General features: G+C 49.8%; 3 protein-coding genes across 3 annotated transcripts; 1 reads left to right on the top strand and 2 right to left on the bottom strand.

Annotated features, from left to right (window-relative positions):
- The first annotated feature begins 352 nt into the window (after positions 1-352).
- LOC147599860 (olfactory receptor 6E1-like) lies at positions 353-1336 on the top strand. Its single transcript, XM_086753911.1, has one exon. It carries the CDS (start codon positions 353-355, stop codon positions 1334-1336), a length of 984 nt encoding a protein of 327 aa, XP_086610037.1.
- Positions 1337-13794: 12458 nt separating this feature from the next.
- On the bottom strand, positions 13795-14826 carry LOC147599859 (uncharacterized). Its single transcript, XM_086753692.1, is given in 3 exon segments — positions 13795-13863; positions 13964-14547; positions 14550-14826. Coding segments are annotated over 3 exon segments (930 nt in total).
- A 2731-nt stretch (positions 14827-17557) lies between these two features.
- Positions 17558-18505, bottom strand: LOC147599858 (olfactory receptor 14A16-like). Its single transcript, XM_086753691.1, has one exon. It carries the CDS (start codon positions 18503-18505, stop codon positions 17558-17560), a length of 948 nt encoding a protein of 315 aa, XP_086609817.1.
- Positions 18506-22103: the final 3598 nt, after the last annotated feature.

The raw sequence follows: 22103 nt of genomic DNA, 5'->3' as shown, positions 1-22103 counted from the left end.
TGGTTTAACATTTTTTTCAATAGAAAAATTTTGCATGTAAGTGTGATAGATGTTTGCAACGGGTCTGAGCGAATTTGGAATTTCCCAGAAATGGGGTGAAATAGTTAACAGCCACTTTAAAATCCTCTGTTCTGGAGAAATAATCCTTTGTGACTATTTGAAAAAGGTAGAAAGAACAACTTATCTGAGGACCTTAACTAAAATGTAAACCAGGAAAATTAAGAAATGACAAATGCTTGAAGGACTGTCTCTGCCTGTGTTACAGAGGAAGACAGCAGGAAGGGAAAGAAGCAGAAAAGGAAGGACAGAACTTTTCATCCAGACTGTGAAAGCACCACGCTTGTTCATTGCCATGTTCCTGTCCCGGCAGGATGAACTGAAATTCAGCACGGGACCAGAAAACGGAACTGCAGTTACTGAGTTCATCCTGGAGGGTTTCTCAGGACTTGATCAAAGACTGCAACTGTTTCTGTCTCTGCTCCTTCTGCTCATATACCTGACAACAGTGATGGGGAACACAACCATCATTTTCCTCGTGTGTGTGGATCCCCGCCTGCAAACCCCCATGTACTTTTTCATCAGCAATCTCTCCTTCTTGGAAATCTGGTTTACGTCCTCCACAAGTGTCAAATTGTTGCTGATCCTGGGTTTTGGCAGGAGAACAATCTCACTAAGCGGCTGCTTTGCCCAATCCTACTTCTATTGTGCCCTGGGCTGTACAGAGCTCGTTCTACTTGTTGTCATGTCCTTTGACCGCTATGTTGCCATCTGCCAGCCTTTGCGTTACGCTGCCATCATGAAGCCTCAGCTCTGCATCCACCTGGTTGTTGCTGCTTGGGTCACAGGTGTCACACTCATGAGTTACCACCTGGTCCTCCTCTCCAAGCTGACTTTCTGTGGCTCAAACAACATCCACCATTTCTTTTGTGACAACTCCCCCTTATTCAAATTGTCCTGCTCTGACACCAGCCTGCTTTGGAAAACAGATTCTGTTTTACTTTCATTTTTCATACTGGGTTCCTTATGTTTAACTCTGGCATTTTACTCGGGCATCCTTTTCTCTGTTCTACACCTGCCAGCAGCCTCTGGGAGGAAGAGAGCTTTTACAAGGTGTTCTTCCCATCTCACCACCTTGGCCATTGCATATGGGAGCTGCATTGCTCTCTACGTGCGTCCTTCCACAGATGTTTCCTTGGAGACAAACACAGTTGTAGCTTTGCTGAACACTGTCTTGTATCCATTCTTAAACCCGTTCATCTACAGTCTTAGAAACAAGGCTGTGAGACTGGCCCTGAAGGAAGCCATTGCCTGTGCTACACCACAGCTTTTCCCCTGATCGTGGTGCATTTCTGGACAGCAATTCCAATGAGCTGCTGTCACGTGTTGAATAATACCAGTGCAGATGTGTGTAACCTCCAAACACAGATGCCTCAGGCGATAGATGTTCTTGCTGGATTGTGTAGGGTTAAGTGATAAGAAGCTCATCTGCACACAAGAAGAAGGCACAAACAATGACAGGAGGAGTAAGTCAGTTAATGCCCTGCCCTGGCTTCTCCCAGGCTCATCTCAGGAGAACCACCAGCACATCAAGGGCCCATCTCCACAAACCCAGACAAGCACAGAGGCAGAGTGGCAGGTGGGAACCCAAATTACAGGCTCCTGAGGAATGAACATCTTGTCCCAGCTCCTTCCAGGGCTGCCCTGCAAGAGCCGTCAGCCCTGTGGCCCAGGAGGGAAAGCCGTGGGGATGAGTCTCTGAGAGCAGCTCTCTGGATCACCATTTGGACTGAGGGCCTTGTTGCCTGGAGTGTAGGACATATCATGGGATGCAGGGAAAGAGCATTTTTGGATTGGAGAGGACTTATTACGGGATGTTTATGGGAGGACACTGACCCGTGCAGTCTGTCCTGTACTCTCATTAAACTTAATTTCTAACTCATTCCTGTGTCAGAGAATCTCTCTTCTGCATGAATGAGTACACAAGTGTGAGTGCAGCAACTGGAGCAGGACCAGGGGATCACTAGTATGTCATTAGTGCCAGCAACTGAGAGTCTGGAGTGAGTGGGCACAAGAGTGTATGTGTGACTGGGGTGGTCTGTACCAGTATCTGGAAAGTGGCTGTGGCCTCGGAGACTCTTATTTCCAGGTGGCTTCAACTGAGGAAGCTGATATCCAGGTGCAGCTGCTGAGGTGACTGAGTGCCTGAGTCCAGCTGCTGGAGGAATCCTCCCTGTACAGGTGTATATATAGAATAGTATTGAACTGAATCATAGAATCGTAGAATAGTTTGGGTTGGAAGGGATCTTTAAAGGTCATCTAGTCCAACCCCCCTGCCAGGGCCAGGGACATCCCCGACTACATCAGGTTGCTCAGAGCCTCATCCAGCCTGGCCTTGAACGTTTCCAGGGATGGGGCTTCCACCACCTCTCTGGGCAACCTGTTCCAGTGTTCCACCAACCTCAGTGCAAAATTTTTTTCCTTCTATCAGCTCTGAATCTACCTCCTTCTACTTTAAAACGATTACCCCTCATCCTTTCACAAGCCCCGCAAAAACATTTCTCCCCCTCTTTCCTATAGGCCCCCTTTAGGTACTGTAAGATTACTGTAAGATCTCCCCAGAGCCTCCTCTTCTCCAGGCTGAATAGCCAGACCTCTCTCAGCCTGTCCTCACAGGAGAGGTGCTCCAGCCCCCTCATCAACTTTGTGGCCTCCTCTGGACTCTTTCCAACATGGCCATGTCCTACTTATGTTGAGGGCTCCAGAGCTGGATGCAGTACTGAGGTGGGGTCTCACCAGAGCAGAGTAGAGGGGCTGAATCACCTCCCTCAACCTGCTGGCTACGCTCCTTTTGATTCAGCCCAGGATGCAGTTTGCTTTCTGGGCTGCAAGAGCACATTGCCAGCTCATGTTGAGCTTCTCATCCACCAGTACCCCTAAGCCCTTCTCCTCAGGGCTGCTCTCAATCCACTCTCTGCCCAGCCTGGATTTTGTCTGGGATTTCCCTGACCCATATGCAGGACCTTGCAAAGAATAGAATAGAATAGAATAGAATAGAATAGAATAGAATAGAATAGAATAGAATAGAATAGAATAGAATAGAATAGAATAGAATAGAATAGAATAGAATAGAATAGAATAGGATGGTTCAGTAGGAAGGCACTTAAAACAATCATTTATTTGAAATGCCTAACTAATTCAGAGCTGACCAAGAGAGAAAGCCTACTATGAAAAAACTCAGCACCTCCCTCCTGACTTCCTGTTGTCATGAAGCTGTAGAGAGTGATGAGGTAGCTCCACAGCCTCCTTTTCTCAAAACTCGAAAAGTCCAGAGTCCTCAGCCACTCCTCACAGGACATGCCTTCCAATCCTTTCAACACTTTTCTTGACCTCCTCTGGATGCATCCAAGGACTTTCACCTCCTTTTAAAATTGTGAGGGCCAGCCCTGCACACAGTAGCACCAACGTTGCTTACAGGTGGCACCAATGCTGAACACAGCCGGATAGTCACCCCTTTGGACTGGCTGGCCATACTGTGTTTCCTGCACCCCAGGATGCAGTTTCCCCTCTTGGCTGCCAGGGCACACCGCTGACTCACATTGAGCCTGCTGTCGACCGGCACCCCGGTGCTGCAGGGCTTGTGCCCAGACACTCCTCTTCCAGTCTATTCTTGTGCCTTGCACTATTTCATCCCAGGTACAGAATCTGGCATTTGTTCTTGTTAAAAACGGTGAGAGTTGCCTCCTCTGGGCCATGGATACAGGTGTTAAACTGCACAGGGCCCAGGAGAGTTTTCTATGCTGCCCCATAATGTCCCACTATGTCCCAGTGGCCTCCAGGTAGGGTATGACCCCTTCAGCATTGCTCCCTCAGCCTGAGAGGGTCCAACTGCTGCTCACCTGTTTGTCTGCCCTTCCAGACTGTAATGTCCTCTCTTGGGTACAAGAATATTGAGGGAGACCATATCAAAAATCTTGCTGAAGTTCAGGTGAACAACATCCACTATTCTCCCCTCATGCACAAATGCTGTTGCTTCATTGTGAAGGCAGTCAGATTGGTGACTCGGTCTCCTTTTCCCAAAACTAGACAAGTCCAGAGCCCTCGGCCGCTCCTCATAGCACATGCCTTCCAGCCCTTTCACCAACTTTGTTGACTTCTTCTGGGCACACTAAAGGACCTTCACTTTCTTTTAAAATGGTGAGTTCCAAAACTGCACAGAGGACTCTATTTGAGTGTGCACCAATGCTTTTGTCAGAAATATCAGTTCCTAGCTGGCAGTCCAAAGTACCCATGGAAAGCAGCAGTGCTGGAGAGGCATCTACTGTGTGTGAAAATAAGTGGGTTGGATCAGTATTTCATAGAATCATAGAATCACATGGTTGGATGGGACCTATAAGATCATCCAGTCCAACCGTCTTCCCACTACCATTGCTGCCACAGCTACTAAACCATATCTTGTAGCTTCTCATCAAGCCGCCTCTTGAACACTGCCAGGGACGGAGACTCCACCACCTCCCTGGGCAGGCCATTCCAGTGCCTGACCACTCTTTGGGAGAAAAAGTTTTTCCTCACGTCCAATCTAAACCTCCTCTGGTACAACTTGTGGCCATTTCCTCGGGTCCTGCTTGTTGCCTGGAAGAAGAGGCCAAACCCCCGCTCATCACAACCTGCCTTCAGGAAGCTATAGAGTGCAATGAGATCTCCCCTGAGCCTCCTCTTCTCCAGACTAAACAATCCCAACTCTCTCAGCCGCTCCTCACAAGACTTGTGCTCCAGACCCCTCACCAGCTTTGTTGCCCTTCTCTGGACACGTTCCAGGGCTTCAATGTCTTTCTTGTAGTGAGGGGCCCAAAACTGAACACAATACTCGTGGTGCAGCCTCACCAGCGCCGAATACAGGAGGATGATTGCCTCCCTGCTCCTGCTGGCTACACTATTTCTAATGCAGGCCAGGATGCCGTTGGCCCTCTTGGCCACCTGGGCACACTGTCAGCTCATGTTCAGCTGAGCATCAACCAACACCCCCAGGTCCCTTTCCTCTTCACAGTCCTCCAGCCACTCAGCTCTAAGCCTATAGCGCTGCATGGGGTTATTGTGGCCAAAATGCAGGACCAGACACTTGGCCTTGTTGAACCTCATGCCATTCAGCTCAGCCCAGCGATCCAGCCTATCCAGATCCCTCTGAAGGGCCTCCCTACCCTCAGGCAGATCAACACCGCCACCCAACTTGGTGTCATCTGCAAACTTACTGAGGGTACACTCAATCCCCTCGTCTAGGTCATCAATAAAGATATTGAACAAGATGGGCCCAAGTACCGACCCCTGGGGGACACCACTTGTAACAGGCTGCCAGCTGGACTTGACTCCACTAACTACTACCCGCTGGGCACGGCTCCCTAGCCAGTTCTTTATCCAAAGAAGGGTATACCTACCCAGTCCACGGGCAGCCAGTTTCCCTAGGAGAATACTGTGAGAGACCATGTCAAAGGCTTTGCTGAAGTCCAGGTAGACCACATCAACAACCTTTCCCTCATCCACCAGTCTGGTCACCCAGTCGTAAAAGGAAATGAGGTTGGTCAAGCACGACTTGCCTTTCGTCAACCCGTGCTGGCTGGGCCTGATCCCCTGGATGCCACTCATATGCCGAGTGATCTCACCCAAGATGATTTGCTCCATAACTTTCCCGGGTACTGAGCTCAGGCTGACAGGCCTGTAGTTCCCCGGATCCTCCTTACGGCCCTTCTTGTAGATGGGAGTCACATCGGCAAGCCTCCAATCCTCCGGGACCTCCCCAGATAACAGGAGCGCTGGTAGATGTCCGAGAGCTGCTCGGCAATCACCCCCACCAACTCCCTTAGCACCCTAGGATGGAGCCCGTCCGGTCCCATGGACTTGTGGCAGTCCAGATGGAGAAGGAGCTCTCTAACTGTCTCCACCTGTACCACAGGGGGTGTATTTGGCCTGGCATCCCAGACTTCCAGATTAGGGCATAAAGTGCCCTGAGGATAACTGATCTGCCTATTAAAGGCAGAAGTAAAGAAGGCGTTGAGGACCTCAGCCTTCTCCTTATCCTCAGTGGTCACATTCCCCGCTGCATCAAGTAAAGGGTGTAAATTCTCCTTGTTTCTTCTCTTACCACTGATATATTTGTAAAAGGATTTCTTCTTCTCTTTTACTGTAGTGGCCAATCTGAGTTCATGCTGAGCTTTTGCCTTCCTAACTTCCTCCCTGCATACCTTAGAAACTTCTTTCTAATCTCCCCAAGTAGCCTGTCCCTTCTTCCAGAGCCTCAACAATAGTTCCCAGTTCATCCACACCGGTCTTCTTCCCCTACGGCACGCCTTATGGCATTTAGGAACAGCCTGTTCTTGTGCCTTTAAGATCTCCATCTTGAGGAGCGTCCAGGCTTCCTGGACCCCTTTACCCAAGGGACCCTCGCAACAAGCATCCTGAACAAGTCAAAGTCCGCCCTCTTGAAGTTCAGGATAGCCGTTCTGCTAGTCATCCTTCTGACATCTCCAAGAATAGAGAATTCTACAATTTCATGGTCGCTCTGCCCAAGACAATGCCGAACCTTCACGTCTCCCACCAGTCCTTCTCTGTTAGTAAAGAGTAGGTCAATCAGGGCACCACCCCTGGTAGGCTCTCATACCAGCTGCATAAGGAAACTATCTTTCACACCCTCTAGGAAGCTTTTGGACTGTTTCCTCTGCGCTGTATGATATTCCCAGCATATATCAGGGAAGTTGAAGTCTCCCAGAAGAACGAGTGCTGGTGATTGCGCGACTCGCTCAAGCTGCTCATAGAACGCCTCGTCCTTCTCTTCATCCTGATTAGGCGGTCTATAACAGACCCCCACCATGATGTCACCCCTACAGGCCTATCCTCTGATCCTTATCCATAGACACTCAACTGTATCATTCCCAACCCCAAGCTCTTCAACGTCAAAATAGTCTTTAATATAAAGGGCCACACCACTACCCTTCCTTCCTCGTCTATCCCTTCTGAAGAGCTTGTAGCCTTCCATCACAGCACTCCAGTCGTGGGAGTGGTCCCACCACGTTTCAGTAATAGCAACCAGGTCATAGTTATCTGTTGTATACCTGGAGTATCAGGGGCACTTAGTGAACAATCCAGACCGAATAGAATTGTTATGTTTGTGAGCAGCAGGCCTCAAGGACATCACTGAAGCTGCTTGTGAGAAAGTAATGAAGCTGCCTGTAAGAAAGTACTGAAGCCACCTGTGAGAAAATAATGAGGCCGCCTGTGAGAAAGTAAACGAAGCAACCTTGAAGAAGATCGTAAATAACTTTGAGAAAGTGAAAACATGAAAAGTACGGGACTTTCCAGGTTAACGGACTTTCCAGATTAGCTAACTGCAAGTAGGAAGGATATGCAAATGTAACTATTAGAGCTTAAGCCAATCACGCAATGACTAGTAGGCATATTTTATCTTAGCAATATAAATATGTGCACCCGGGACTAATAAATTGAACTACGCTTATTACTCATATTGAGTCTTTTGTCGTACGTTCCTCCGTCGCTCGCAAATGGCGCCCGAACAGGGACAACTAGAAGACACTGCTATCGGAGTGGCGGAGGCAGAGAAGCACCGGGAGCAGCGACCGGGGGGCAAGATCGACTACGCATTTGTCCTTCAGATGCGACGATCCGGAGCCTGAACCGTTGAAACAGGGGTTCGCCGTCTGCCAGGGCTACAGGACAAGCTGCAAAAAAGGGGTGCCTTAATCAGGGAGCACCAATCGTGAGTACGTAATCAGGGAAAAAGGGGTGCCTTAATCAGGGAGCACCAATAGTGAAACTGCCGGCAATAATGGAAAAGGAGGTAGCCCTAGAATTATTATGCTCTCTATGAGAGGACTGAGTTATGACTTGGCCGTCCTAGAAGCTTTGCTGCAGTGGGCAAAGAAAAGAGAATTAATCCCCACAGTTGATGATCCTTTTGAACTCTCGCCATGGGAAAAGATAAGAAAAAAGCTGTGGGATGAAATAAGTAAGGGATCTCCACCGTGTGGAAGCTAATTAATGAAACATTGATAAGCATGAAAGCCGAGCGTTCAGTTGCTGCATCTGCTTTTGCGGCCTTAACTCCAGCCGACGGATCTACCTCTGCTACCAGCATGCTGTTCTTGGGTTTAACGAGCCCTGCCGCTGCCCCGGCTCGTGCTGAGGGTGGGGGGGGTTCGAGCCCCAGCAGGACTCCAGGAACTGCAGTCACAGCCCCTATAACTATAGATATGTGGGCACCAGAGGGAAAAACTGCTGAAAGCCTTTCACCACCATCAGATGTACCACCGCCAGGCACCCCGCCACGCTGCGCCAGTGCAGGCTCAGAGTCACGAGCCTTTTTGCCGGCACCAACAGCTCCGGTTTATCCCCCGTTACCACCTTCTTCCCTGCCACCACGGCGTGAGGAAGAGGGGGATGAACATTCATCCGGCTTGAAGGACGCACAGCTGCAAGAGACACTAAAAAGGCTGGAAGCCCTAGAGGTTCGCCTAGAAGGGTCACTGGAAAATTCGTCAACTCCTTCGCCTGTGCCACATCGAGACCTGCCAGCGTCCAACCTATTCATTCCGAATGGAGCATTGGGTGAGATCAGTCTTTTTGCACCTTTGCAAGGGATGCTGGCGGGAGGGGCCGGGGATCCGAATCCAACAGTGCGGTGGAAAGGGGTGATTCGAGATGCCGTGATAGAAGGAGAGCCTTTTCCCATGTCATTTCCAGTTGTGACTGATAATACTGGGAAAAGTGTGTGGCAAGCATTAGACTGGAAAATATTGAAGGAAGCTAAAAGTGCAGTTACTCAGTATGGGCTAAAATCATAATATGCTCAATCTGTGTTGCAGCATATTTTTTTGTCACAGTTGTTAGCTCCTTATGATATTAGAATGATTGTCCAGATGCTTTTGCTACCGTCACAGCAGCTGCAGTTCTTTCAGTACTGGCAGACTGCTTGTGATAGGGCAGCTGCAACGCCTCGACAACAGGGTGATCCATTATTAGGGGTGCAAACTCAAATGCTGATGGGAGCGGGACCCTACACACGATCTGATTGGCAAGCGCAATTTGCTACCGAAGTGTTACAACTGGGCCAAGATTTGGCTTATAGAGCGCTTGCTAGGGTGTATGATGAAAAGTCTGGACCTGCCTTTATGTCAGTAAGGCAAGGTCCCACAGAACCATATGGGAAATTTATTGATCAGTTGCACACTGCAATTATGGCTCACCCTGATCTGGATGATGATATGAGAGCAAAGTTTTTAGATATGCTTGCCTTTAATAATGCTAATGAAAAAACTAAGAGAGCCCTTAGTGTGCTGCCAAAAGGATCTAGTACAGGGCAACTGCTGGAAGCTGCCGAGCGAATGTTAGAACAAGAAAAGGCTACAGTCATGGCTGCTGCTGTAGGTGCAGCAGTTAAACCGTTGATATCAATAAAGCGGCGCGTGATTAACTGTCTGTAACCCCCATTCCCTCTTCCCGCCCCCCCGCCCCCATCCCTGTCCCGCTCAGGGGGCAGGGGAGGGAGGTGGAGATGGTGTTAAGCCTGGGAAGAGGGAGGGGTGGGGGGAGGTTGTCTTGTTCCCTTTTTCATTATCCTGCTTTGGTTTTAGTGATGGTCTGTTTTGCTTGTAGCGGTGGCTTTAAGGATCCCTCCCTATTCTTTTCTTAAACCTCGGGTTTTAGTTTTCTTTCCTCCTATACGCCTGGGGCCACAGCCGCCGCCAGGCGCCCCCACCCCCCTGCCCCTGACATGGTTAACAGATACTCCTGTCTGAGTCGAGCTTTGTATAAGTGGAAGAACCGTTCCCTCTTATAACATGGGGGAAGGGATACGCTTATGTCTTTACAGGAGCAGTGAACAAGTGGATCCCTGTCTGTATCATCTGCGGGTATTTCAGAACATGTTTGGTTGACCTGCCAGATACCGGTAGGAGAGCAACTCTGTGTAAAACAGCAGCAGCCACGAGTGCTGAGTGCTAAAACTACAAAAGATGGAACTTCTTGGGATCAGTAAAGATGGACTTCTGTCTATTTTTTTTTAACTATTCAAGAGCTAATGTTTCTAGAGGGGTAATGATTGTAAATGCTTTAAGATCTATACATTGCAACAACACAGCATGACGTAATCATGCGAGCACATATCAAAATCCAGACAGCATAAAAGACCTAAACGAAGCATACATAGCATTGAATCTGGTTGCCAAGACAATACAGAGTTTTGGAAACTAAGTAAAATTATTGCTGCTTCAGTCTTTACACCTGGTGTGGCAAGTGCCTAGGCGTTAACTACGCTAAATAAATTGGACTGTTGGCTTGCTAAGCAAATAAATACAACTGCATTGGCACTATCAACACTGTTAACTGATGTAGATTCTATATACTATGCTACTTTACAAAACAGAACCGCTGTTAGCCTGCAGAGCACATATTTTGACAGGCCTTGTTGCATGTGCTGGCCACGCATGCAGCAACGTCTAGTCAGTACTCTTCCACTGAATCTGCTGAGGGGATAAACAGAGGTGGCTCGGAGCGAAGGGGAGAGGACGGACCCAGAGCACACTTTATTTACAACAGGGGACGCCCTGAAGGTGCTGCGCCTGCCTCCCTTCTCTGCTCTGATCCGGCTGATAACCATCCTCTTGCTCAGCGGTGTCTTTGGCGTAGTTGGGTTAGTAACAGAATAGATCAGCAATAGATTTCTTATTATTAGCACAAAATCATGATTGTCAGGATTTTGATGGGCTTTGCTGCATGAATCTGTCTGATCATTCGGAATCTATTCAGAAAAGCATTCAAAACTTGCAAAAAGGAGTACAAAAACAGCAACAAAGTGATTGTTTTGATATATTCAGAAATCTTTTGGTGACTTGGTATAAGCTTGTTACTAATAGCTGTAGGATGCTTATTCATTCCTTTTATATATGTATTTTGATCTATATTCTGTGTCTTAAAATGTGTGCAGACTTTAATAGATAAAGCGTTGAAACAAGCCTCTTCTCATAAACAAAGAAGGGGGAGATGTGGTATTTCGCTGAGCCAGTATGGCATCAGTGAAAGCACACCGACCTTGGGGGAAGAATGCAATCATGCTCTCAGGAAGAAAGCCATGGAATGAGAAGGGAAGCTTTAAGATACAAAACATTGTTAGCAGAATTTATGGCTTGTTTCAACAGAGGCCTGCAGAAAACTAGTCATTGCTCTTGTAGATAAGAAAGTTACTGGAGTTGTTATATCCATAATAGTAGAAAAATGTTATAGTAGAAAATTACTAGAAGGTACTGAAACTTAGCTTTGCTTTGTAATCATGAATATGCATAACATGTGATCAGTAATTTTATTAACTAAGCTTGTGTGTGGCATAACTGGGTGGTTGCTGTCCTTGGTTAAAATTGGAATTATGATACTAGGCATCATACTAGGCATAACATACCATGCTTGCAAAAAATGATTAACAACTCAATACAGACAATCTGGCTCATAAAAAAAAAAAAAAAAAAAAAAAAAAGAAGAAAAGGGAGATTCAGTAGAGGCCTACATGAACCTAGTTGATATTGTAGTAAAATAAGGTCAGGAGTACCAAAAAGGGCCATAGGAGGACCATGTTATTTTGAAAAATTGATAATGTTTGCTCCACCTATGAGAACATTATGGAATCACACTCGAGCAAGAAGATCGCTAAAAGTATTGACTCCCCATTTTGACAGCAATTTAACCCTGTTGGGTACGCTGAGCAGATAGCATTATCTTTATTTGTTCCTTGGGCAGCAACTGCAAAAGCTTTAGCTAACTTAAATAAATTAGCTTGTTGGGCACAAAAGCAAATGAATTTAACCTCTAGCATGTTATCAGGATTATTAGAAGACATGGATAGCATGCGTCATGATATTTTTGCAGAATCTAGCAGCCATTGATTTTTTGTTATTAGTGCATAAGTGGGTCTGGATTGTTCAAAACAAAAAGGGGGATTTGTTGGATACCTGGAGTATCAGGGGCACTTAGTGAACAATCCAGACCGAATAGAATTGTTATGTTTGTGAGCAGCAGGCCTCAAGGACATCACTGAAGCTGCTTGTGAGAAAGTAATGAAGCTGCCTGTAAGAAAGTACTGAAGCCACCTGTGAGAAAATAATGAGGCCGCCTGTGAGAAAGTAAACGAAGCAACCTTGAAGAAGATCGTAAATAACTTTGAGAAAGTGAAAACATGAAAAGTACGGGACTTTCCAGGTGTCGTAGTTCAGCCCCGATCGGGACCAGACTACGCAGTCTCTCTCTCGCTCCCCCCACCCTCCGAGAGAATAGGGGGAGATGATATAAGAAAAACGGCTCAAGGTTTGAGATAAGGACGGGGAGAAATCCTTAAAGTGACCGTCACGGGCAAAACAGACTCAACTTGGGGAAAACTATTCATTTATTTTCTAAAATTAGCAGGAGAATGAGACAGGGAACAAGATAACCTCCCCCCACCCCTCCCTCTTCCCGGGCTTAACATTATCTCTGCTACCTTCCCCTCCCGAGCGGCACGGGGGGGGAAAAGGAATGGGGGTCGCGGTCAGTTCATCACGCGTTGTTTTACGCCGCTGTATCGTCGTCAGGGGAAGAACTCCTCGCATTCCTCCTCTGCTCCAGCGTGGGGTCCCTCCCACGGGCCACAGTCCTCCGTGAAACTGCTCCGGCGTGGGTCATCTCTTCCACGGGGTGCAGTCCCTCTAGAACAGCTGTCCCAGCGGGCCCTCCACGGGCCACAGCCTCCTTCAGGCCTCCACCTGCTCTGGCGTGGGGTCCTCCACGAGCTGCAGGTGGATCTCTGCCCCTCCGTGGACCTCCATGGGCTGCAGGGGGACAACCCGCTCCACCATGGTCTTCACCACGAGTTGCAGAGGAATCTTGGCCAGGAGCCATATTACTCCTCCCCCTCCTTCTGAACTGACCTTGGCGTCTGCAGCTGTTCCTCACAACAGGCTGGCAGACGCCTCTCAGGATCCTTTTTACATCTTATTCACTTCTCATCTCCTCTCCACTTCTTGCAGCCAGGCCGGGCCGAGCTGGGCCCAGTCAGCTGCCCAGCGGGAGGCCAGAGGGTGAGGCCTGCAAGGCCCATGAGGCTCGCGCCTCCCCCTCTCTGCCCCCCGCTCAGCTGCTTCACATCTTCTCCTCTCTCTTTTTCCTGTTTTCCCCTACTTAAATACGTTATCGCAGAGGCGTTATCACGGGACATTCTGCTACCAATTGGCTCGGCCTTGGCCAGCAGCGGGTCCGCCCTAGGCCCGGCCGAGTCCACTGAACAAAGGGGAGCGACTTCTAGCAGTTTCCTACAGAAGATACCACCTTAGGCCCCCCCTCACTAACAAAACCAGAACACCAGGTTAACGGACTTTCCAGATTAGCTAACTGCAAGTAGGAAGGATATGCAAATGTAACTATTAGAGCTTAAGCCAATCACGCAATGACTAGTAGGCATATTTTATCTTAGCAATATAAATATGTGCACCCGGGACTAATAAATCGAACTACGCTTATTACTCATATTGAGTCTTTTGTCGTACGTTCCTCCGTCACTCGCAGTTATCCTGCCGCACAATCGCTTCCAGCTCCTCCTGCTTGTTGCTCATGCTGCGTGCATTGGTGTAGATGCATTTCAGCCGAGACAGCTGGCTCAGCCCCAGATCGAGCACCATTCCCCTGGGCTCTTCCCTTGAGGGCCTTGTTTTGTCCCCTTCCCCCTTTGTAGCTAGTTTAAAGATCTGTCGATAAGCCCCACCAGCTCCTGTGCTAGGATTCGTTGCCCCCTGTGAGATAGGTGGGTTCCACAAACAGAAGACAGGCCAGGGGCTGAGTAAACTGCCCCATGATCAAAGAACCCAAAGTTTCTCTCTTGACACCAGCCTCTAAGCCAATTATTCATTAATGGAACTTTCCAAGCCCACTCTGTGCCACTCACTGACCCTGAAGGTATAGAACAGAAGATCACTTGAGCTCCTGCTCCTTGAACCAAATGCCCTAAACCCCTGAAATCTCTTTTCATAGTTCGTAGGCTTCTCTGTGCAATTTCATCACTGCCCACTTGAACTATGAGGAGTGGAAAATAATCAGTGGGCCTAACCAGCTGTGGGAGTTTCCGTGTCATGTCTCTGACCCGGGCCCCAGGGAGGCAGCACACCTCCCTACGGGTAGGGTCAGGCCGGCATATTGGGCCCTCTGTCCCTCTCAGAAGGGAGTCACCTACAACTATCACCCTTCTTTCTTTTTTGGAGGAGGCAGTCTTCAAGCGTGGATCCGACTGCCTCACCTTACACAAGCTAGGAGGCGGCGTTCCCACGTCATCCTCACTCGCCTCTCCCTCCGGTTTCAGGGCTTCAAACCTGTTACACAGAGGGACCTGGGGAACCGAGGTAGGTCGGGATGGGGGTTGCCTGCGACACCAACCTGGGACCTGCTGCCATCCCTCCTCTCCTCTCAAGCAGTCCCTCTCTGCTTGACTATGACAAGGGAGAGGGTCCAGTACTCCCTCGGTCCGGGAAGTGCAATCTCTGCGTCTTTCTCGCAGAGAATGTCAATCTCCCGTTTGCACTCTCTGATACTCCGTAACCTCTCTGCGTCCTCCCTAAGCTTCACCACCAGACTGAGCAGCTCGTACAGCTGCTCACACCTCGCACAGGCGGCGTCCTTCCCGTCCTCTCCTGGCAGCAGCAGGCTCAGGCACTCCCTACAGCCAGAAACCTGAACTGCCGCATTTTTGGGCAGACCTTCTGTCTGGGTTGCCACAGTCTCCTTGGGGGAAGCCCGCTTCCTGGTGAGGACCATGTTTAAAGCTGTGACATCAGGGCCTGTCAATAGGAGAGTGGGTCGCCCGAGAAAAGTCTAGACCCAACTCCCACTCCCACTGCTACTGTATTGAATGGGGAGTGCGGGCTGCTCACACTCTGATCACCTCCTCCATAGGTGGTCAGTAACACCTTTACTCACTTGCTGTGACATGAGATGCTTTTCACAGGTAGATACAAACACAGTGAAGAAGCTGGCTGAAGAGATAATCCTATTGCTGACAGACGAGTGTCGCCGCGCGACAATGAACCGACTCCCCCTACTGGGATCCCATCCCAGGGAGAGAGACACAGACACACATGCTGTGGAGTCAGCTCTCAATTTACTGCTGCATCACATTGCAATATATACCCGTATGCCCGCTACACAAGCCCGTACACCTGCTACGCACGCGAACACACCTGCCCCCTATGCCCATGTACCTATCTGCGCCTAGCACGAGGCATTGCATCAGCAAGCGTGCAAATCGTTGCGTCTGTTCTTCCTGTGTACGTGCAGCCCCGCTCGTAGCCTTGTTGCTGCCTTGCAGGGCCCCACATCTCCCCCCTCTCTTTGCTCTTTACAATTGTGTATCCTGCTGCTGAAGGGGTTGGTACCCCTGAGTGAATGCTGTCATAGCGAGGTTGACCGTGAATATTTACCTAGCGACTCCATCAACAATGCTGTGTATAAGCCATAACAATAGCGGAAACAAGCAGAGTGCTATCAAAGCGACAACTATGATAGTTAAACCCATAGACGTGATATCTCCCAGCCACTGGGGCAAACCGAACAGCCCTGAGAACCACCCCCAGTCCTTTAGGAGCCTGATGTCGAATACTGACTGGGCAATACTTACAGCATACGCACACACCTTCTCCAAGGCCGAGGTGGCGTTCTTGCTGAAATCCAAACAGCAGTAGCCCTGGAGACCTAATTGTTCCTCCAGGTCGCTGCAACCGATACCAAGCCTCTAATACCAGTTTTACCTGAGTCAGCCCCTCGTCGTGTGCCACTAAAGCGGTTGTTAACTCTGATATGGCGAGGTTAGTGCTCCTTACAGCCCAGCAGGCCAAGCGTTCTAGGGTCTTGGTATTTTGGGCAAGCTGCGGCCATACAAAAAACATCTTGAAAATAGTCTGAACTCATCCGGTCTGGCTGATCCCATCGTCACAGCCTGCATTCAAAGTGGCACTGCGAAGATCACGTCGGTGCCTTATCCTTGTCACATTAGCCTCCAGGAACTCCTGTACCGTCGTCGGTGTCATTCCGAGGAATCCAATGCTGCAAGGACCACCACGAGGCCGTGGGGGAATGACGGGACATACAGTACCGCCCCCACAGATGCAGAACATTCCCCGCGGTAAGCTGATTGGGTTGGAATTGTTCAGAGTTAACTGTATCAAAGTAGCACAGCGACGATTGTCACAACTCTTTGGCTGACTAAAAGTTAGACCCAGCAGGGAAAACTCATCCGTCTACACATCTTCACTTGGGGGAAGAGGCATGACTGCATAGGTACTATTGAACCATAACCATCCCACTGTGGACTCACTGGGGCCCGTTGTCCCCCAGGTCTGCCATTTAATGCTCCCTTCTCATTCCATGGCTTTCTTCCAACAAGCATGATTGTATCCCTCTCCCAGGGTCGGTGTGCTTTCACTGACACCGTACTGGCTCAAGAAATAACCACATCTCCCTCTTCTTTGTTTATGAAAAGAGGCTTGTTTCAACGCTTTATCTATTAAAGTCTGCACACATTTCAACACACACGGAATACAGATCAAAATACATATATAAAGAAAATGAATAAGCATCCTACAGCTATTTGTAATAAGTTTTTATCAATCCACCAAAAAGATTTCTGAATATATCAAAACCATCACTTTGTTGCCGTTTTTGTACTCCTTTTTGCAAGTTTTGAATACTTTTGTGAATAGATTCCGAATAATCAGACAGATTCATGCAGCAAAGCCCATCAAAATCCTGACAACCATGATTTTGTGCCAATAATAAAAAATCTATTGCTGCTCTGTTCTGTTACCAACCCGACTACGCTAAAGACACCGCCGAGCAAGAGGATAATTATCAGCGGGGTCAGAGTAGAGAAAGGAGGCAGGCGCAGCACCCTCAGGGTATCCCCTGTTGTAAACAAAGTGTGCTCGGAGTCCTTTCTCTCTCCTCTGCTCCGAGCCACCTCTGTTTATCCCCTCAGCAGATTCAGTGGAAGAGTACTGAGTAGACGTTGCTGCATGTGTGGCCAGCGCATGCAACAAGACCTGTCAAATATGTGCTCTGCAGGCTAACAGCGGTTCTGTTTTGTAAAGTAGCATAGTGTATAGAATCCACATCAGTTAACAGCGTTGATAGTGCCGATGCAGTTGTGTTTGTTTGCTTAGCAAGCCAACAGTCCAATTTATTTAGCATAGTTAACGCCTAGGCACTTGCCACACCAGGTGCAAAGACTGAAGTAGCAATAATTTCACTTGGTTTCCAAAACTCTATATTATCTTGGCAATCGGATTCAAAGCTATGTGTACTGCTGATGACAGAAATCCACCTAGGGAAGGTGCAGTTATCCTCTGGAGACAGGTTTCCCAGTTGATGGGTCTTGCAGACAGCAGAGGGTGGCACACAACCCAGTATTGATCATAGGATGTGGTCTCACCAAGCAAGAATGACAACCACAAAACCTAATAAAGGCTGGGGCAGCAAGTAGTTCCATTAAAAATTATACATTGAAGATAGACACATCTGGAAAACATTCAGTCATCAGATTCCACACTGCTTCCTTGAGCTCCTGGTTCCTCATGCTGTAGATGAGGGGGTTCACTGCTGGAGGCACCAATGAGTACAGAGCAGCAACCAGTAAATTCAGGGATGGGGAGGAGATGGAGGGGGGCTTCAGGCAGGCAAACATGCCAGTGCTGATAAACAGGGAGACCACAGTCAGGTGAGGGAGGCATGTGGAAAAAGCTTTGTGCCGTCCCTGCTCAGAGGGGATCCTCAGCACAGCCCTGAAGATCTGCACATAGGACACAACAATGAACACAAAACAAGCCACAAAGACAAAAGCACTAATCACAATAAGCCCAACTTCCCTGAGATAGGCATCTGAGCAGGAGAGCTTGAGAATCTCAGGAATTTCACAGAAGAACTGATTAAGGGCTTTTCCCTTGCAGAGTGCCAGTGAAAATGTATTGGCTGTGTGCAGCACAGCATAGAGAAACCCACTGCCCCAGGCAGCTGCTGCCATGTGGACACAAGCTCTGCTGCCCAGGAGGGTCCCGTAGTGCAGGGGTCTGCAGATGGCAGCATAGCGGTCATAGGCCATGACAGTGAGAAGCCAGTACTCTGCTGACATCAAAAAGAAAAAGAAAAAGACCTGTGCAGCACATCCTGAGTAGGAGATGGCACTGGTGTTCCAGAGGGAATTGGCCATGGATTTGGGAACAGTGGTAGAGATACAGCCCAGATCAAGGGTTGAGAGGTTGAGGAGGAAGAAGTACATGGGGGTGTGGAGGTGGTGGTCACAGGCTATGGCAGTGATGATGAGGCCGTTGGCCAGGAGGGCAGCCAGGTAGATGCCCAGGAAGAGCCAGAAGTGCAAGAGCTGCAGCTCCCGTTTGTCTGTGAATGCCAGAAGGAGGAACTCAGTGATGGAGCTGTCGTTGCCCATTTGCTGCTTCTGGGCATGGGGACCTGTCCAGGGAGAAGAGGCAGTGAGAAGATAAGGCACAGTTCTCTGAGCAAAACCTATTCAGTTCCCATGGAACCCCCACAGACTTCCTTGACCCTTTCAGGGAGACCTTTCTCATGCCCCTTGTATGAGCTCCACATGGTGCTGGCAGAGGTGCCACTGGGAGCAGGGATCACTGCTCTGAACTTTTAAAAGGCAAGTCCTGCCCTGCAGAAATAAGTAAATAGGAACACAGAGTCATCTCAGATTAAATCTAGTTTTGATACCAATGATCTTTGCAACATTGCTGCTCCCAATTCACTTGACAGCAAAGTGATGCTGCAGGGCAAGAAGATTCCCTGTGGCTTATCACAGAGTGAGCGGAGATGGTCTGTCTCTCCGTCCCGGATGCCCTGGGCTTGCAGCTTTCTGAGACTGAAGATGATCACACTGCTCCGTTTTTGTGAAAAGATAGGAGACACTGCTGAGAGCACAGGGATCCACTGCAGACCACTGAATGTCTCACCCTTACTCGGGGTCTCAGCACCTCGCTTCTAGCCCACAGCACTCAGGGCTCATTTCACCAACCCAACAGCAGGGTTTTGGCCATAGCATCTCCGTGCTGAACCATGGGGTGTTCAGGTAACACAAAGATGTTACGGGAGATGTTTTCATCCTGAAAGGAAACTCACACCTTGGAAGGATACTAGAAGAAGTTACAATAAGTGTGCGTCACGGTTTTGTGGGAGAGTTTTGTGTCTCTGAGCGAAACTCACAGCTTGGAAGGACACACCAAGAAGTTATGTTAGGAGTTTTCATGATGTTATCCCACTGAGGGAAAAGCAGCTCCTGCCCCAGCCCCACAGCCTGCAGTGCCCACAGCCCCACAGGTGAAAGCTGGGACACTTGTTCCCATGGACACAGCTGCAGGAAAGGACCCACAAGATCAGGGGGGGACTCTGCAGCTGGAACTCCCCTCCCCAGACAGCCTGACAGCAAGAACAAGATCCCAGCAGCAGCACCACAGAGAGGTGGAGGCACAAGGGCAAATACAGCCAGGGTGCGGCTGAGAGACGACAGGGCAGAGGCAGGCGGGCACTGGGGACAGCGTCCCCCTCCCCCAGCTGTGCGTGCCCCCTCCCCGACACCACCATTGCCGGGCAGCTGCTCTCAGCCCCTGTGCTCTGCAGAGGGCCGTGGGCACGTGGCTGGAGAGCTGCAGCACGGCTCTGCTGGAGCTCTGGCTGCAGAGGAGGGGGTTCATGGCTGGGACCCCACAGCCCTGAGGGCAGAGGCTTGGCTGGGTGGGAGAGGAGGCCAGGGGGCTTGCTCAGAGGAAGGGCTCTGCCCTGGAGGGGATGATACAGAGATTTCTGAATTCTCCCTCCCACAACATTTCTGCTTTTAGTTTCTTCTCATTCCTTGACTGAAACCTGATGCCTGGGGATTTTCCTCTTGGGAGGTGTTTCCCTGTGCCATCTCTTTTCCCTGTCAGTACTCACAGACCTCATCCCAGCCTCTGTGCACTCACCCTGGGTCTCCACACACCTGCCTGTTTGCAGGGCACTGGCTGGGTGCCTGTTCCTGTTTGGAGGTTCCAAAGGCCAGGGCAGGACAACCCTGCTGGGTGCTCAAGGGTGATGCTGGTGCTGTCCCTGGGCAGAGGAGTGGCTGAAGGCACTTGAGGAGGCTCTTAACAGACCAGCTGACCACTCACAGTTGCAGCCCAGGAGTTTCAAGAACTTGTCCAAGCTTGACATCTCCTTTTTTTGATTTCTCTTTTCCTCCCCACCATCATTAGACCCCTACCCTCAGAGTAGGAAAACAAAAACAGACACTCAGGAAATCTCTATCTCTATAGAAAACCCTGCCTTGACCTTCCTCTTGAAACATTCCCTTGGAACTTTCCCAGTGGTGACGTGGAGCTGTGAGCAGCCCTGACCAACGCAGCACCCTCTCAACAGCAGAAGGACCCTGCTCAGCCAGAAGTTGTTCCTCCCACCCACAGCTTCTTTCCCCAGCGCCGTGAGGAGCTCACAAAGGGAGGCTGAGTGCTGAGCCTGGCAGAGGCAGAGTCCCTGCCCCAGCACACAGCCTCTGGGGCGCAGGGACCCTGCTCTGAAGGACAGCCCTGGGCACCCCTGGCTGCACACACACATTCACACCCTGCAGCCGACCCTGGGAGAAGGCAGCCGTCATGCTCTGTCCCTGTAGCAGTGCAGCAGAAAAGCCCTGCTCTGGAGCACATCCTGCTCCTCTACTGTGAAAGTCCTCCTGACTGTAGGATGTGACAGATTTTGGAAGTCTTTCCACAAACTACAGACACATTGCACTTCATGCAAGTACTTACCACGTATAGGGCTGTGAAGATTTCTCTCCTATTGAGTTCTCAACTCTCCTCCCACCCCAGGCTGCCTCTCACCTCTCTGCTTCGCTCCTCTCCCCTCAGCTCCTGCAGGCAGAGCCCTCAGCCCTGCTGCGCTTGGCAGAGGAGCTGCTCCTGGGCAGAGCTGTCTCTCTGCAGCGCTGCCCTGTTACCATCAGCTCCCTCCATCCCAGGAGCCCGGCCCAGCTCAGCAGCAGAGGCCCAGCCCAAGGCAGCACTTTCTCTGTCCCCTCTGGGCTCCCTCCAGCTGTCCCTGGGGCTGCAGGGGAACCTGCTGGGAAACAGCCTGAAGCCATTACTGATGGTCCCTCCCTCACCTGGGCAGAGACACTTTTTTCCAGAAGCACAATTTCTCCTCTCAGAAACAAAGTTATGACTTTTTTTTTTTTTAATTGGACAGGACACCCAGATAGATGTGGGCCGGGATCTCTTTTATCCCTGCTGAGAGAAGGGATTCAGCTGAGGCTACAAAGGCATCTCAGCATTCATTTCTATTCCCAGCATTTGAAGGGGACTCATCTCCCTCTCACGCACACCACAAACCCACAGGAGGTGGGATTGCTCTGGCCTCTGTTCACGTCTGCACAGAATAGACACCTGCATGTGAGCATCTGTCAGAGTTTAGGCCCGCTCAGGACCAGACTATGTACTCTCTTGCTCACTTCCCCCACCCTGTGAGGGAATAGGGTGAGGGAATGTAAGAAAAAAGGCTTGAGATTTGAGATAAGAACAGGGGAAAAATCATTAAAGTTATTGTTACCGGCAAAAGAGACTCTACTTGGGGAAAATTATTTGTTTTTATTGCAGGATAATGAGACAGGGAACAAGGTAACTTCCCCCCACAGCTCCCTCTTCCTGGGCTTAACATTATCTCTACCACCTTCCCGCCAACCAAGCACCAAGGGGAGGAAGAGGGAATGGGGGTTATGGTCACTTCATCACTTGTCGCTTTATGCTGCTCCTTCCTCCTCAGCAAGGGAAGAACTCCTCACATTCCTCCCCTGCTCCATTGTGGGGTCCTACGCATGGGCCACAGTCCCTCCTGAAACTGCTCCGGCGTGGGTCATCTCTTCCAAGGGCAGCAGTCCCTCCAGAACAGCTGCCCCAGCGGGCCCTCCACGGGCCACAGCCGCCTTCAGCACCCGCCTGCCCCAGTGTGGGGTCGTCTATGGGCTCCAAGTGGATCTCTGCTCCTCCGTGGGCGTCCATGGG

The sequence above is a fragment of the Chlamydotis macqueenii genome, chromosome 8, assembly GCF_036417535.1.
Source record: "Chlamydotis macqueenii isolate bChlMac1 chromosome 8, bChlMac1.mat, whole genome shotgun sequence".
NCBI lineage: Eukaryota > Metazoa > Chordata > Aves > Otidiformes > Otididae > Chlamydotis > Chlamydotis macqueenii.
The sequence above is the reverse complement of the archived record's forward strand: the minus strand, read 5'-3'. Positions and strand labels throughout refer to the sequence as shown.

What these genes read in the sequence shown, in the direction of transcription:
- LOC147599860 (XM_086753911.1), top strand. Translation starts at nt 353, where the DNA reads ATGTTCCTGTCCCGGCAGGATGAACTGAAATTCAGCACGGGACCAGAA.
- LOC147599858 (XM_086753691.1), bottom strand. Translation starts at nt 18,505, where the DNA reads ATGGGCAACGACAGCTCCATCACTGAGTTCCTCCTTCTGGCATTCACA.